The sequence below is a fragment of the Polypterus senegalus genome, chromosome 10, assembly GCF_016835505.1.
Source record: "Polypterus senegalus isolate Bchr_013 chromosome 10, ASM1683550v1, whole genome shotgun sequence".
Classification (NCBI taxonomy): Eukaryota; Metazoa; Chordata; class Cladistia; order Polypteriformes; family Polypteridae; genus Polypterus; species Polypterus senegalus.
In genome coordinates, this window is record NC_053163.1 from 141,631,847 (window position 1) to 141,648,788 (window position 16,942).

General features: G+C 41.4%; 1 protein-coding gene across 1 annotated transcript; it reads left to right on the forward strand.

The window, feature by feature from the left end:
* The first annotated feature begins 8,878 nt into the window (after positions 1–8,878).
* oaz1a (ornithine decarboxylase antizyme 1a) lies at positions 8,879–14,987 on the forward strand. The gene is given in 6 exon segments (XM_039766905.1): positions 8,879–9,074; positions 13,035–13,092; positions 13,094–13,180; positions 13,868–14,040; positions 14,334–14,419; positions 14,513–14,987. Coding segments are annotated over 6 exon segments (654 nt in total). The 5' UTR covers positions 8,879–8,955; the 3' UTR covers positions 14,644–14,987.
* The last annotated feature ends 1,955 nt before the right edge of the window (positions 14,988–16,942 follow it).

Below are 16,942 nucleotides of genomic sequence, written 5' to 3' on the forward strand. Positions count from 1 at the left end.
CGATGACCCAAGGCGCACTTCAAAAAGCTCTCAGAAATGTTTCAAAATAAGCGTTGGACTATTTTGAAGTTGCCACTGTTGAGTTCTGCTCAAAATCCCATTTGATGAGGACTCACACTTGTCTGGAGATCTGAAAAGAGCTTTGAGAGAAGGTACCCATCAAATCCGAGAGTCGAGGAGCACATCAGAAAAGAAGAGGGGGGTCAAGAAACTCGCAGCTGCTGCCTCCAAAGGGTGTGCCACCAAATATTAAGTCAATCACTTTGTCAATACCCTTTTAGGGGTTTTATGTGAGATTAAGGTTACATTTGTTTTGTTTTTTTTTCCCAGGTGTTTGATGTTCTTCTGGTGCAATAAGTGAAATACATGCAGTATGTTAACATATTGTAATGGCAGCCATTTTGAGGAAGAATTGGCTCATTATCTGAAAAAACTGCAGCAGTGCCAGTATTGTCGGCCACAAATCTATATTATAAATAAACTAGCTGTGTAAGCCCATGCTGTAAAATGCCCGGGGGTCCTAGAAACTATTGAAATCGTCAGATAAAAAATTGAAATGTCGAGATGTCCGGTAATTGAAAGGAACTACTCTGGGCACCTCTCTTACAGGAGGATTCATTTTGCCGATGTGCTCACATCGCTTGCGTAAGAGTTTCTCTCTTGTCTCGGTGGTTTTACTTTGACAACAAAGTTGCTTTCTTATTCTGACTTGTTAACTTGGGGCCGCCTCTCTGAGCTTCATGCTGTAGCAGCATAGCACTTCCAGGCCGGACAGACAGATGGACGCACACACTTCCATGCGTAGACATTTAGTTTTCTGTTTCCCCGGAGGCGGAGCCCTCACCCTGACTCCGCCTCTGATTTCCAGGCCGGACAGACACACACACTTCCATGCGTAGACATTTAAATATAAGACAAGTACAATAGAGCCCTGATTATCCGCATCCGGATTAACTGAAATTCCATGTTATCCGAGGCAAACCTGTAAGTATAATACTTGTGATAGGCGACTTTTCTTATAACTCCTAAAAGCTCTTAACAGCACTTTTTGTATATTGAAGAGCAGGGAGGTGCCACACCTGCGGACATTTTGATGCTGAGGAATCTGCAGAACATTGCAGTAAAGAAGCAAGGAGGCTCTATAAACCAAAATTGTCCTCTGAAGGACTTTTTAAAGAAATTTTAAAAGGATAACACATAGTACAAAATGATAAGGTTTTGTTACCTTCTGTCATTTTATTTTTAAGTTCAACGTGAGACAAACCATTTATATTAAAGTCTATGACAATGTATATTTTTATTCTTAAAATTGTTGCACATGTTTGCTGTATAGTTAGTGATGTTCCACCAAAATAACTGGGAATATATATTTATCTTTGTCTTTATGTAGCGTTAAATTCACTAAGTTATGAAAAGAGGCTTAAAAGTTATACTGTACTATTTAAATTGTCAAAATCTTTTCTGTCTGCAGTTCTTAAGTCAAAATGGCCGTGGCTGTCCATTCTGTCCGAGTTTTCAGTTACCTGAGGCGGCATCGGTCTACATTACCTCAGATAACGGGGGTGCTTCTGTACTGAATGTGGCTTTAATTAAAGTGTTTACTGGCAGCCTGGTAGTGCAGCACTTGGCACTAATAATTTGTAGGATTTCATCCTGAGCTTGACTGTTGCCTTTGTGGAGTTTGCATGCCCTCCATGTCCACAAAGACACAGAGTTTAGGGTCTCAGCATTGGTGTGCACATGAGTGGACCCTGCAATGGACTGGCATCCTGTCCGGGACTGTTTCCTGTCCTGTGTCCTATGTTGCTGGGATAGGCTTCAGCCCCCCAAAACTCTGAAATGGATTATTTAGGTTTTGAAAATGTTGTGTTATTAATGTTTTATCTTTCATTATTAGGTAGTCAGAAAGATGACTTAATCAGCCAACCGGGTGGTCTACACTGCCTGTTGACCCCCCTAGTTAGACTTAATCAGCTGACAGGGTGGTCTACACTGCCTGTTGACCACCCTAGTTAGACTTAGTCAGCTGACAGGGTGGTCTACACTGCCTGCTGACCCCTCTAGTTAGAATTAATCAGCTGACAGGTAACCCTAACCCTCTAGTTAGATGGTAAGTCATCACTGTCTGAAAGTACAAAGTACGTCGTAGATGAACTCCTATAATCTGCTGCTGCACACAGGCTGCCACTCTTCAACTTGAACTGGACTTGCTATGGTTTTACTAACCTTGTGAAAAGTTAATTGGTGACTTTAAATTGGTCTCATTACTGGTTTATGGAGTCATTATTGTCACGTGTACAGAGTGCAAGTGAATTGTTACTTTAGTAAACAGCAGATTGCTGAGGTATTTCGACCCTTTCACTTTCTGCACACTTTATTGTGTTGGAGATGTACTTTGAAATGGATACATTTGCCATTGTTGCCATCAGTGTACACTTATGACAAAGTGAAGATGCGTTTTTAGAAAGATTTGGAAATATATTAAAAATAAAAAAACTGAAATCTCTCATTCATATATGTGTTTAGGTACCCTTAACTCAGTACTTTCTAGAAGACTCTTTAGCAGCAATCCCTGCTTTGAGTCTTTTTGGCTAAGTCTCTACAAGCTTTGTACACCTGGTTTTGGGCAGTTGATCCCATTCTTCCTGGCAGATCCTCTCAAGCTCCATAAGACTGGATGTGAAGTGTCTTTAAATGGCCATCTTCAGGTCTGTCCACAGATACTGTAAAGGGTTTAAGACTGGGCTTTGGCTGGGCCACTCAAGGACTGTCAGGGACTTGACCGACGGTCACTCCAGCATTGTCATGGCTGTATGCTTCGGGTCATTGTCATGTCAAATGGTGAACCGTCCCCCAAGCCTGAGGTGGTGTGCACTCTGGAGCAGGGCCAGGACCTCAAGGACCTCTCTGTGTTTGGCTGCATTCATCCTTTCATTAATTCTGACCAATCTCCCAGATTTAGGGCTTGGAGTTCTGCTCAGAAAGTTCAATCTTTTTCCTCATAATCTCATGGTACTTGAAATACCTTTTACTCCAGAGCGGCTTCCATCTACGCACTCTACCATAAATGCCTGATTGATGGAGTGCTGCTGAGATGGCTGTCTTTCCGACATTTTATCACATCTTAGCAGAGGACTTCTGAAGCTCTGATAGAGTGACCATTGGGTTCTTGGTCAATTCCCTGGCCAAGGCCCTTTCTTGTCTGGGTACTCAGTTTGGCAGGAAGGGCAACTCTTGGGAAAGTCCTGGTGTTTCCAAACTCCTTGCATTTCACAATTATTGAAGGCAGTGCACTCCTGGGTACACTCAAAGCTTTACAAATTGTTTTATGTCCTTGACCTGATCTATGCCTCACCACAAGTTAATCATGGAGGTCTACAGAGAGTTCCCCGGACTTCATGGCTTGGTTTTTGTCCTGACAAGAGTGTGAATTGTAGACCTTCTATATACATATGTGTGTGTGTGTGTATGTAATCAGTTCAGTTTGCCCCAGGTGGACTCCAAACAAGTTCTGGAAACTTCTCAAGGGGGCTTAAAGCAAGCAAGATGTACCTGAGCACAGTTTATAGTGTCACAGCAAAGGGTTTGAATGCGTATAGGAATGAGAGATTTCCGATTTTGATTTTTAATACATTTTGTAGTGGACGGCCAACAGCTTATCCTGGCTGGGATGCCCCTAAAGTGGAAGGATGGGGGAAGGCAGCTTTTTCAGGACATTGCCTCCCCCAAAACGCGAGATGGCAGCTCCTCTGGATTCCTGCACGGCATCCTGGGACTTGGAGTCCTGTTTCTCAGAAATGTTGGGAGCCATGGGTGCTGCCAGAGGGAGCTATGAACGGACTTGGGGAGGTGTGCTTCCCTTGCAACCTGGAAGTACTTGAAAGTCATGAGGATGGAAGCCCCACAGGACTTCGGGCTGATTAAAGACTTGGGATTTTCCATCTGACCTGGAAATGCTGGCAAGTCATGTGGGCGGAAGAGCAGAGTCACTTCTGGGTCAAGGACTATATAAAGGACTGGTGGAAACCCAGCAAGCGAGCCGGAGTTGGGAGGAGTGGAGGAGAGATTTGCGTTTATTTATTGTGCTTATTGTGGCTGTGCTGCTTTGGAAACAATAATACAGAAAAAAAAAGATTAAAAGCCTTTTGAGTGCTTGCAACCTGTGTTCTGCATCTATCTGTTGGGGAAAAAGGTGGGCAACAATGCCACCGAGCGTCCACCTACTTACAATTTGCAAACCTTGCTGAAAGGATGTCACTTTGTCATTCTGAGTTATTGACTGTAGATTGATGGGCAAAAATGGCAAATTTACACATTAAAAATTAAAAATTAAATTCAAGTCCCAGCCTCACTGGGTCACATGTTCTGGGCCTGCACTAAATTAACATTATTCTTGACCAAGATTTTTAATTACCTCTCAGACAGCCTTGGACTCACAATCCCTCCTAACCCATTAACAGCTGTGTTTGGGGTTCTTCCAGAGGGTCTTAAAGTGGAGAAAGACAAACAAATTGTGATTGCATTCACTACACTGTTGGCACGCAGACTTATTCTGATAAACTGGAAGAACCCAAACTCTCCTCTTTTAAGTCAGAGGGAAACTGATGTGTTATATTATTTAAAATTGGAAAAAATCAAATACTCAGTTAGAGGATCTGTGCAGACTTTTTTCAATATAAGTATATAAATATGGCAGGATCTAATCAGTAATATTTTAAAATAGGCTCTTAAAGCACAGAGGAAGCAACTATTTCCGTATTGCTTTGTCTTCTGCATTCATCTCTATTGGCTTATCAAACTTATTATTTGAGGTATGTTTACAAGCCTTCAATTTTACGCCGTTTGCCAGGCTCTCTCTCTCAGGGGTGGGGGTTGATTTGTTCTTAACTCAATTTTACTTTTTGTAAAAATTGATTGATTTGTATGGAATGATTGCAATAAAATTAATAATAAAATAAATACATACATAGAAATTACATCTACACCATGATAAAGTGCACAGAAAGTGAAGGGGTCGGGATACTTTATAAATCCACTCTAAGTGAGTGGGGATGTGAGGTCTGTATGGACATAAAGATATCACATGTAGTGATCTTTTTACCTTTGTTTTGAAATAACCTTTTAGAGATAAGAAAGGAAGTAGTGCTTACTGTTGCATGTATTTGATTTTTTGGCTGGTGGAAGAAATCATTCATGTTAGAGTGGTAGACAGCACCCAAGACATTGGCTGTAGATACAGACGACTATGATGGAGGGATTTCTACTGCATGGGCAATGCTATAACTGTGGTCATGTTTACAGAGCACAGTGAAATTCTTACATACGGTACATGTGCTAATCATCAAGCAACATGTCACCATACTGCACCACTCTCTATGTGGGCTGTCCTGTCAGGCCACAGACTGTAAGACAGAGTGAGGGAGAAAAACAAGCAAATGGGAGAGATGACGAGTAGGAGATGTCTCGAAACACAGAGGAGCTGTAGAAGGAAGGGCCAAGAAGACTCCTTTGTCATAGGTGAGTGTGCACCTTAAATGTTAGCAGTGACATCTTCTACAACTCTGTGATGGAGAGTGTGGTGTGATCGTATCCAGCTATGTAATATAGTGCCTTTCACATCTATCTATCTATCTATCTATCTATCTATCTATCTATCTATCTATCTATCTATCTATCTATCTATCTATCTATCTATCTATCTTTTACATAGTACCTTTCTATCTATCTATCTATCTATCTATCTATCTATCTATCTATCTATCTATCTATCTATCTATGTGCCGTTCACATTTATTTAATCAAACCTATCCATCCATCCTAGTGCCTTTCACATTTATTTATCTATATATCTAATACTAGCAGTCCCCTGCAGCTCCACCCACGTAGAAGTGAACGAGGACAGTGAGGATGGCCCTGCCCGGCTCCCCACTCCTGGTGTCATGCTCCCCGCTCCCCTCGGCCCACAGCCTCTGTCTCAGTTTATCGCAAAATATATCGCTCCTGCAAGCGCACTATGATTCGATGAGGGAAGTCACAAAATCAACTAGAACGTTCAAGCAAATTCTAGAAAAAGCCCGATCTAAATCTGTTAAGTAGTTCTCTTGTTCGTTAGTTAAGCAGATGTAAGATACGCCCCAAGGCTGGAGCGTGAGTTAGGAGGACGCCGCCCTGCTCACCTCGGCCTGCTGATTTCTGCAAATAAATCAGTGCTGCAAATCGACTGGAATGTTCATGCAAATTATAGGAAAAAAAACAGATCTAAATCCGTTAAGTAGTTCTCTCGTAAAAAGCGGACAGACAGTCAGACAAACAGACAGGCAGATGTTGGATTTTATATATATAGAGATAGTGTCTTACATATTTATTTAATCAAATCTATTAATATATTGCCTTTCATATCTATCTAATATAGTGTTTTATATATCTATCTTTCTAATAGAGCCTTTCAGATCTGTCTATACAGTATATCTATCTAGTATAGTGTCATACAAATCTATCTTTCTAATACAGTGCCTTTCACATTTATAAATCTAACTAATATAGTGCCTTACATAGCTCTCTATCTATCCTTAGTGCACTCTGCAATCACAAGATCCTACTGCTGATAAAGTAAAGGAAAGAAATGTCAATCATTCCAGCAAGGGGTGGCATTTACTATGACCATTTATGATAGGACACAAAACAATACAGTTAACCAAAACACTCAAATGAATGGACGGTTTTTAAGTTTTATTAAGCAGCAGCCGTGATTAAAATAAAATTGAATGTTTAGGAACATGGAGTTAGTTTCTGGTGTTAACCAAAATTATTTTGATTTTATTTCCTCTTGTTTCACATAGCCAAAGATTCACACACCTGGATTTTCTGCCATTCTTCTCTGCAGATCATCTGAAGCTCTGTCAGGCTGGATGGAGACCATCAGTGGACAGCTATTTTCTCCAGAAATGTTTCATTAGGTTCAAGTCTGAGCTCTGGCTGGGGAACTCAAGAACATTTTCATAGACGTCCCTGAGCCACTTCTGTGTTGTCTTTGTTTTGTTCTGTTGGAAGGTTAACCTTCAGCTCAGTCTGGGCTCCAGGGTGCTCAGCAGCAGGTTTTCATTAATGATATCTCCATGCTTTGCTCTGTTCAGCTTTCCCTCAGCCCTGGTTATTGTCCCAGTAGCAGTCCCAGCCTTTGATCAACAACTCCAGAGTATGAAGCTGCCTCCACCATGCTCCACTATTGTAATGGCATCGCATAGGCAAGGAGTGGGGCCTGATTTCCTCCAAATGTGATTTTTGGAACTGAGATTAAACTGTTCAATCTTGGTCTCATCAGAGCAGATAATCTTGTTTCTCACAGTCAGGGAGTCCTTTAGGTGCCTTTTTTGTGAACTCCAAGTAGGTGTTTAAGAGCCCAGGTTAGCTGAGTGTTGCAGTAGTGGCTGTCTTTCTGGAAGTTTCTCCCATCTTCACAAAGGTTCTGTGGAAATCAGCCATAGTGTTTATCTGGTTCATGATTGTTCACTTTAGTTGAAAGGCCAGCTTTAGGAAGAGTTGTGGTTGCTCTAGACTTCTTTCATTTAAGAATTATGGAGGGCTGTGCGCTCCAGGGAACATTCGATTTTTTGTAGCCTTGCCCAGAGCTGTGCCTTGACACAATCCCGACTCTAAGCTTGCAGGCAATTCCTTCAACCTCATGGCTTGGTTTTGCTCAACAGTGGGACCTCCTGTAGACAGGCCTTCACAAATCAGTCCAATCAATACAATCGACCACAAGTTGGCTCCAAACAAAGTGCAGAAGCATCTCAATAATAATCACTAGAGTGGGGTGCACCTGAGCCAATGCAAACGGTCTGAATACTTGTGTCAGTGGGATATTTCATTCATTTGTCCATCCATCTATTTTCAAACCCACTTCTTCAGGGCCACTACACTGGAGCCTATGAGTTTTAGTTTTTTTTTTTTAATGGTTGCAAAAATGGTCAAAATCCTGCTTTTGCTCCTTTCATTCTGGAAAACTGAGTGTTAATTGATGTGGGAAAAACTGAAGTTTAATGATTTCAGCCTTAGGTCTGAAACAAGGTCTTAATATGTCTGAATGTCTTAAATTACTTCACTTAAAAACGACTATGTGCACTGCGGGGTCTGGGCGCAAGGATGGCTGGTGTCCATCCGATTGTGGTGGGCCTGTATACACCAAGGTGCAGAGACAGTTTTTGATTCCAGCGATATGATACATTTTATGGCGCACTTCCGTTTACTGGACCCCTGAAATGCTACGACCCTGCACCGTTTAAAGTGATGCCTCGCACTTACAAGATGCAGGTTCGTTTCTACCCAGTGATGAATGTGCCGGTGTTTTCCGTGGGCGACTGCGTTTTCTTTTGGCAGACTCCCTTCATTTGCATGGTGCTTTATGCGTATATTAGGTTAACTGTGGTTAAGTGTGGAAGGGTGGTGGGTGCCCATCCCGTCTTCGTTCCTGCTTTTGCGAACGATGCTCACCCGTCATTTATGTTATCGACTCTATCCTTTTTTAGAATAAATAGGTTGGATATCAGTTTTAAATGCACTTGAATTTACAAAACCAATATACACATTAATATTGTAGAGTCATATACTTGCTTGAACATAATCTCGTTATCTTAACCCGTAACTGTTTCTATCTTTCTTGGCCGACGTGCACTTACTTGTCACGCGTTTAGCGGGAACGCGCAAGCAAGTTCCTCAGGTTTATGTCGTAGTGGAAAATTTTTATCTTTGCACATAACCACGCCCCGTTTAACTGACGGACCCGTTGGCTTCCACCCAGTCCTCGCCTTTTATGGTTATGACACGCCCCTTCAGCAAGTCTATCATTGCAAGTCGGCACCGCCTCTGTTATATAAACCGTGCTCGCTCGTTATCTTTCCAAACCACTCTGCTCGAGTCGAAGGGCACTTAAGATCTGCGTTAGCAGTCAGAGGCCGGATGGTGAAATCCAACCTCCAGCGGATACTGAACAGTCACTGTTTTGTCAGAGAAAAAGAAGGAAATAAAACCAGGATGCCTTTGATTAGTTTCTCCAGTAAAATCAACGATAGTGAAAGGTGAGTGTAGCACCGTTAAAGGCCGAGCCATTGGTACGTTACCTGTGATTGTAGGCCGCGGTTCAGCCTCGGGCCTTGTTTATTAGACCATGGGGGTGGGGCGGCTTCAGCGTTAAAGGCACAGAGCCTTCGTACGTTAAGCAGGTGCAAAGAACGGGGTAGACCAAGGGAGTATAGAAGATAATTCGGGGTGTTTATTTTCAGCGTTTTTAAGATGACAATATGAAACATGGTTTTTAACGTGGGGTATGGATTAAGCAGTATTGCGGGTGTGGCTATAAAAGAAGCCCGGTCAAGGGCACACCAGCACTCCCTTCTTAACAGGCACACGGCCCATACTACATAACTGCGATACCCTCCATTGTGTCCCGGAATTTAAATATTTACTGTAAGTTATCTTGCAAACGTCATTAAGGTAAATACCTGCCTAGTAAAAATTGGGGGAGAGGTCGTTTTATGGGGATGGGGGAGGGGGGAGTATATAAATGTGATTGTCGTGTGCCTGTCTGCCTCGGGAGGCAAAGGAAGTGAAATTTCTAGAAATCTATTGAAAGCTTGGAAATTCCCCAAGAGAGAAGGCCGCTGACGACAAGAAGGCCTAACCTGCATGGTCGAACGTGCACCCCCCCCCCTTAAGAATTCCACTCTTGAAGCAGAATTGAATTATTGTCTTGTCATAAATCGGATAACAAAAACCTTTTAAAAAGGCGTCCAATATTTTGTGTCGTGGTCGCCGTTTACATAAGCAGCTTTTTGTTCACCTTTCCTCCCCACCCCCACCCCCCATTTTATTATTAACGTTCTCGATTCAGCTGTTACGTATAATGTGTTAACAGCCCTGGTAAGATCTGCTTTGTTGTTTCATTCGTGGGTAGTGTTAGACTACGTAAACTAGGCAGTTTAAGCATCCATCGTATAATCTGGCGTGCTTTTATGTAATGTGAATTTTTAAAAAATCCAGTAATCTGCCTTCATTTCATTTAATGCAATTAATATCCACAACAGGAGCCCTTCACAGAGGAGGGGCTCACTGCTGCGTCAAATACGACACTCGTGAACGGGATGCAAAAAATTCTGGAGCACGAATACGGTTTTGCTACCGAGTGACCAGGGATTGCTCACCTCTTGCATCATTTTTGGGATTGGGTGTTTTAACTTTTTTTTTTTTTTTATCCCACGTCATCGTGTGTCGCACTGTTGAGCAGTATGTGTTCCCATTTATCCGCATGTACATGAAAAAATGATGCAAAGTGTGCATGAGGGAAAAAATGATGCAAAGTGAACACTTTAGATGTTAGTTTGAGTTGGGTCGAGTTTTGCAGGTGGACCTTTGGGTGTGGAGGCCCATCATTTGGGTGGAAAAGTTCCACCCCAGACGAGCCACTGGGGTCACCCTCATGTTTTGGCAATGAAGGATCTGCAATTTAATAAGCTTGCCTAAGAATCGATTATCATTTTAAAGCACTCTGGAACAATAGACTTTTTTCTGTAAGATATAAATGTAGCGACTGTACGTTTCTTTGTTTTTGTAATAAGCCAGATACACTTAGTCTTTTTTTTTTTTTTTCAGATTGTATAAGTAGTATGTAGTCCCTTCAGTTTTTCTTCAAATTTTAAGTGAAGGCATCTGCTGCTCACTTCGAATAAAATAGTCCATGCGAGGAAGTTGTCTGTTGCATATCTGTCTGTGTGTCAGTCAGTTGGGGCCAAATTGACTTTTAATGGAGCAGAGGCCATAGTCCATCAGTTTGTTTTCAAACCTGCATGTAATGAGCATTCATTTATCCAAAGTGACTTGCAGAAGAGGTGAACGTAATTCAGTAAACATCTGTCTGAGGGACTGTTTTGGAAACGTGTTAATTGTCTGAAATTGTCAAATTTGTTTGTTTGAAAAAAATACTTTAGTCAAATGTCTGCCTCAAGCTTATCAATAACACACTGAAGTGTGTGTCAAGCAAGTAAATCCAGATTTTAAAAACCCGTAACTTAACCCAGTTCTACATATCACCGTGTAAATAATTAATCATTCCAAGTGAAGAGCTCGGAATAAAGCATAGGCTCGTTGCAATTCCAAGATTAAGAAATCTTAATGGCGGATATCGGACTTAAATTCACCAAACACTGGCCTCAAACACACTGAGGGACTCTGGAGTTTAAATTGAGGCTGGAAGCACCGGCAGTTTGTTGGAAAGCTGGGGCCTATCCTAGCAAGAAATGAGTGCAAGGCAGGAGAAACTTCTGAACAAGGGCACCAATACGTTGCAATGTGAAAACGCACACAACTCACAAATATAAAATTTAGAGTGCAGGTTTCAGTTTCTATGTCGTACTTTTTTCTTTTCCCCCTCTGTCTTATCAGCACCATGTTGACAATTTACCTCTAGTTCAATGCTTTTGACCTGCTCTTTAGGTTTTCACTGATTTACCTTCTTGATTGTCCCCCTTTGGCAGATGTTTATTGTGCGTTGTCTACGTGCGTTGTCGACGTTGCGTTTTCTAGATTACATGCTTCCTACCCGTGACTAAAAGCTAGCTGCTTTTTCAGCTTATTGAGCAATGTAAATGTCTGCCAATTTTTAAAGACCAATTGGTTAGTGTGTGTATTGAAATAGTGCCAGCTGTGTGTGTGATCACACGTACGCAAGACGGCTGTTCTGAGCTGGAACTAGATTTTCCTGGTTCTGACCCCTCCCTCATGGATTATCTAAAATGCTGCTATTTTTTTTTTTTTATTAAAGTGGGCTTCTGTGTCTGTCTCCATTTCCCTATATTGGCACTGAACAGAAGGGTTAACCCCACCTCCCCATTTAACTGCTGTACTGTTCAGACAGCATGTCTCATGCTGGTGTGCTGTACTGTGTTTGCTTTGCACATTGTTTGGGGACAAAACTCTCTGAACAGCAGCATACAAATGATTTCAAAGTTCTTGATGTATCCCATGCCTGTTAACGTTTCTTAATGACTACATTCGCTCGTAGAGCTTTTGATAATTGTCACCCTTCAGTGGTGTCCTTTCTGGCCACTGTGGTGTTCTTTCTGGGAGCCAATGTGAATGTTTCTCCCCTTCAAGTGGCAGAGTGCCAGACCAAGTAGTGGTTGAGAAATGGCTTTACCCTGCCAAAACATGCTGGCTCGACAGTTTGTGTAGATATTGACGCAATGCAAGAGCGGTATAGGCTAGTAGTTAACTATTAAGTAAATGCAGGTTGGTGCTTCCCCCCCGAAATATTTTATGCCAGTTTTTTATCATGAAGTTTTTTCGTCCATCTGAACTCTTATCCTTGTACATCACTTTGATGCTACATAAATCATTGCACCCCCCACTTAAACGACTTGCTGTAGTTGACTTCTAATGCAGTACCCGCTAATAGGGGAAAAAAAAAAAAAAACAGCGCATGCAGATATTTAATTTCTGATTTAGTGCGCATGTGTCAATGGCGACTTTATGAATGTTTACATGAAACTGCCTGCTCATGGGGGTCACTTGTTTTACAGGTAGTGTTTATTTGGATGAACCTCTTTGCTCTGAATTTCTTTATGAGCATACATTAATGGTGTAAGTAGAGGTTTAAAGAACTAAAATGCAAACTTTATTTTCTTTGACTGAAAGCAAAAAATGCCAAGTTAATCAGCGCTGCCCCAGATTATTTCTGCTTCAAGCAATGTGTGTTTTAGTGTATTCCAATATTATACAAAGGTTTTTTTACCTTTTAATTTTTTAATATCCTCCTTTTGAGCTTTTGGCAAGATGCCGACTATTTACAGACTTGTCCGCTTCACCTTCTTATATCCGGAGTGCTCCCTCAAAATTCATATCACAACACCGGTCTAAATTTCACATGTTGCACTGAATTACGTCTTGAGCCACACCTGTCTGATCCTGAGAGACTCGGTTTACTTATTTAATAAAAAGTGCTTACTTGCACTTTCTTCCCTTACCCACTTTGTGGTTTTTTGCAGTTCCAGGGTCTCCTTCAATTGCAGTAGTAACCTGGGTCCCGGGCCTCTGTGGTGCTCCTGATGTCCCTCACCCACCCCTGAAGATCCCAGGTGGGCGAGGGAATAGTCAACGGGATCACAATCTTTCAGCTAACTTATTTTATTCGGTAAGTCTTCCACTTTTGATTGTAAAAATATACAATTTCAAGGCCAGAGCAATGCCTTACTTGTAGAATTCATTCAGAAGGCATTAATAACAGGTTTAAGGGGAAGAGGGGCTGGGCCTGTTTATACACTACCACAAAATGCTGCTGAGGACATTTTGCTTGGCAATATGGAACACATGTGGGATCTTGCCACTAGCAGTGGTTGAAGCAGGAACCTCTCAAAGCAGTAGTGTGTTGGTAGGGGGGTGTGTGGTTTTTTTTTTTTGTGTACCAAATTAAACTCGGCAACTGTGTTGCGATCAGAATGGTGGTGGAAGTCCTAGAAAGATGGGTCAGTTGCTCTGTTTAACCTCGTAGCTCCTATGCCCTGTTTGAGCACCCACCCAAATTCTGTTTTAATTTTTTTTTTTTTTGAGCTTGCACATTGTCCCATCCTTTTTTCCTCATTTTCATCCCAAACCTTTTCATATTTGGTTAATTTGTGGTTCTGAAGTGGTCCTGTAAAAGCGGAGCTTGCTCATCCATAGACTGGTGCTGCACTTGGTGACTTCCTGCTTTGTGACCAATGCTCCTGGAATAGGCACAGGCTCTTGTAATCTGAATGAGTAGAGGGGTTAGGAAGGGAGATGGATGTGTTAAATTTCTATGCAGCTTGGTCTTTTTTCTTGAAAGATTGTTCTGTTTCAGGATAATCGACTGGTGATAACCGAAGATTTAGCTTCCACCAGCAAGACTAAAATCCTTCACATTCAGTCCAGGCTCACTGACTCCAAGCAGGTCAGTTGGAGGGCAATGCTCAGCAATGCAAACATGTACGTGGAGATCGTCCCTGGTGCCCTCCCTGAAGGAAGCAAAGATAGGTAAGCCATCTTGCATTTAGTTGGATAGCTTATACCTGTATTTGGATCGATGCCACACTTCCTGAAGAATGTAGAATTCTGCTTTTAGTTTAAGGGAGTAGTGCTAAATCATTCTAGACATAATGTGGTGGGGAGCTCTTCAGTCATTTCTGGAGGAGTTTCCAGTAGTGTGTATGATGTTTTTTTACATGTTCCGTCCAAAACCATTTTGTTTGTTCAGTTGCATTTATGTGCAGTGCTGGCACTTCTGAATTAATAGCTGCCTGTTACACGTTGCACTTTTTTCTCTACAGTTTTGCCCTTCTACTTGAGTTTGCTGAGGAACATTTACAAGTGAACAATGTGTTCATCTGTTTTCACAAGAATCGGGATGACAGAGGTAGGCTATTGATACTGACTTTGCTGGGGTAGAATGTTGTCGATGGGTGCTATGGTTTCAGTTTCATATTAAAATGTGTCCCTCCTGTTGCAGCGGCACTTCTTCGAACATTCAGTTTTCTGGGCTTTGAGATTGTGAGACCGGGTCATCCCCTTGTCCCGAAAAGACCAGATGCTTTCTTCATGGCTTATGCGATTGAGAGAGATTCCTTGGATGAAGAATAAACCTTCCCTTCCTTTGCTGTTTTTTGGATAGCTTGTAGATTTTTTTGATTTCTGTTCATTCACTCCTCTGTTAGGAGCCATATTATCACTCTGCTGAATCTTGTTTGCCTCCCCCACCCCCCCTTACTCTGCAAAGCTGATTCTTTACCAATTAAAAGGATGTGAGGGGAGAGAAGAACCTTAACTCAGTTTTCTGGCGTTTCATTTGCCATTCCATGGTCGGCATGTTGATTGTGTTCAAAAGTACACAGCTTATCCTAAGACTGAATTTTGCATAATTCGTACATATTTGTTTTTAATTTTTGTTTTGAATAAAATTGTTTGGTATTCTCACCATTAAGGTATAACGAGTTGGTTTGAATTTTTTGTTTTAGTTAAAACTTTCACTTTAACAGGATGTCTGTTTAAGGCATCTGCATACAATCTCGCGTAACTTGAGACAAACTAATCACATCTGGTGCACAGTCACTAAATGTTTAACACATTCATATCTTTGAAAGTGCCATGTCAAGGTGTGTGTGTGTGTGTGTTTGCTCCATATCAAGTGCAGTACTCCTCAAAATTGGTTGTTGGCTTGGACTTGAATTGGTCATAAACTTCCTCCTGGCATTTCACCCTTTGTTGGAACAGGATTATAAATCTGTTTAAGGTAAGTGATGTTATGCATTATGGGCATTGGTGGATGAATGAAAATGGCAGTTACCAAACAGGCAAGAATGTTTATATATATATATATATATATATATATATATATATATATATATATATATATATATATATATATATAAAATAAATAAAAAGATGCCTTTCTACAACTGCAGTATGCAACTCAAAGAAGTTTCCTGTGTGACTATACTTCAATCGCTCATGTGATCTCCTGGGCTTTGGCTAGCACTAATTTCTCGGCATATTTATCGCCTCAAGGGTGCTCTTGGTAGCATACATCTGTATCAGCATAATCAATACAGAGTGTTGTGTGATCCAGAATTGTACAAGTAGGAGTGGATAAGGGGCTAGAGCTGCATCATACGTTTTAAATGCCACTGCCTTTCTCTTATGCTGTTCTGACCAAGTCGGCTAAAAAAACTCGCCTACTCCCAAGGGAAGCCAGTTTTTCCGTCGGCGTGTAACGGTGGTCGTGCTGAACTGCGTTGCTGTCATCCTATGCTTTAAATTTTTTGCCAATTACAAATAGTTTGAGCTGGATTTTTAATGAACAGGCACAGGAGTGAGGTTAGAAGTTCTGGAATAGCGGGGCTTGCTTTAAAGCGCTAAAGATTTTTTTTTTTTTTGTAAAACAAGTTTGAATGCAGTGAGGAAAGGACTTTGAGTAGTAGTTAGTCTTCCAAGCAGGATTTTCACACTTGGTTTGAGGTGGTCCTATTTATGTATGTTTGAGATTTCAATACAGGAGCTGGAGAATACTTAGTGTTCACCTGTACTGTTAAAAGCATTCTGGAGTGTCACTGCTTCAAAGGTGGACTTTGCCTAGTAACCTGTTTTATTAGTGCAGCTGTGTGTACATCGGGTGGTCTCCTTGGAGTGGGGTTGCTATGACACTTGCTGCTTATCAGAAATCAGCTGAGCCCTACGACTTGGCTGTAAATGTGGTGATGTAGTCTCTCACAGTAGCAAGTGTTGGGTGGTGTGTTTGATTTGAGAATAAATGTTTTCTCCTTCACACAAGTATATATGCAGCAGAAGCCCTCCACAGGCAGGTTAGGCCAAGATGGTTATGTCTAACAGCACCTGGACTTTTATTTCATTTGTTGTCATGAAGAATCTAATCTCTCTCAATCTCCATGCTGTAAGGAATTTTTTAAATGAGTGATCTTTGGGCCCCTGATCATTTTTCAGCGTTTAACTGGAAAGACCGTCTTCACAAGCTCGTATTCTGAATTTAAAACTGGATGTTTGTCTTTGTTTGTGCATCCCTGCTGTGCCAAAAAAAGAAAAACCCAAACCTGCTTTAGGAACGTAAACCCCACTTAAAGCGGTCAGCAGTGATGGTCAGCCACTCCCTGCCATCCTCTCCTGAAGACACCCATAAAATGAACTAACAGGGTTATTCACTTTATCAAACTTTAGTTATTATAACTATTTGCAGATCTGTACTTTTCTAACTAGATTGACAGAATTCTCGTCAGGTGTCACATTAGCAAATCCTGTTGCGAGTGCCAATGAATTCTTTTCTTGTATCGTCCGTCTCGGGGTTTGTCTATATTGGCCTATTTCAAGTTGCTGTTTTTCATAATCAAAATGTCCCTCTTGTGTATTTGAATTGATTCAACTTGAACTA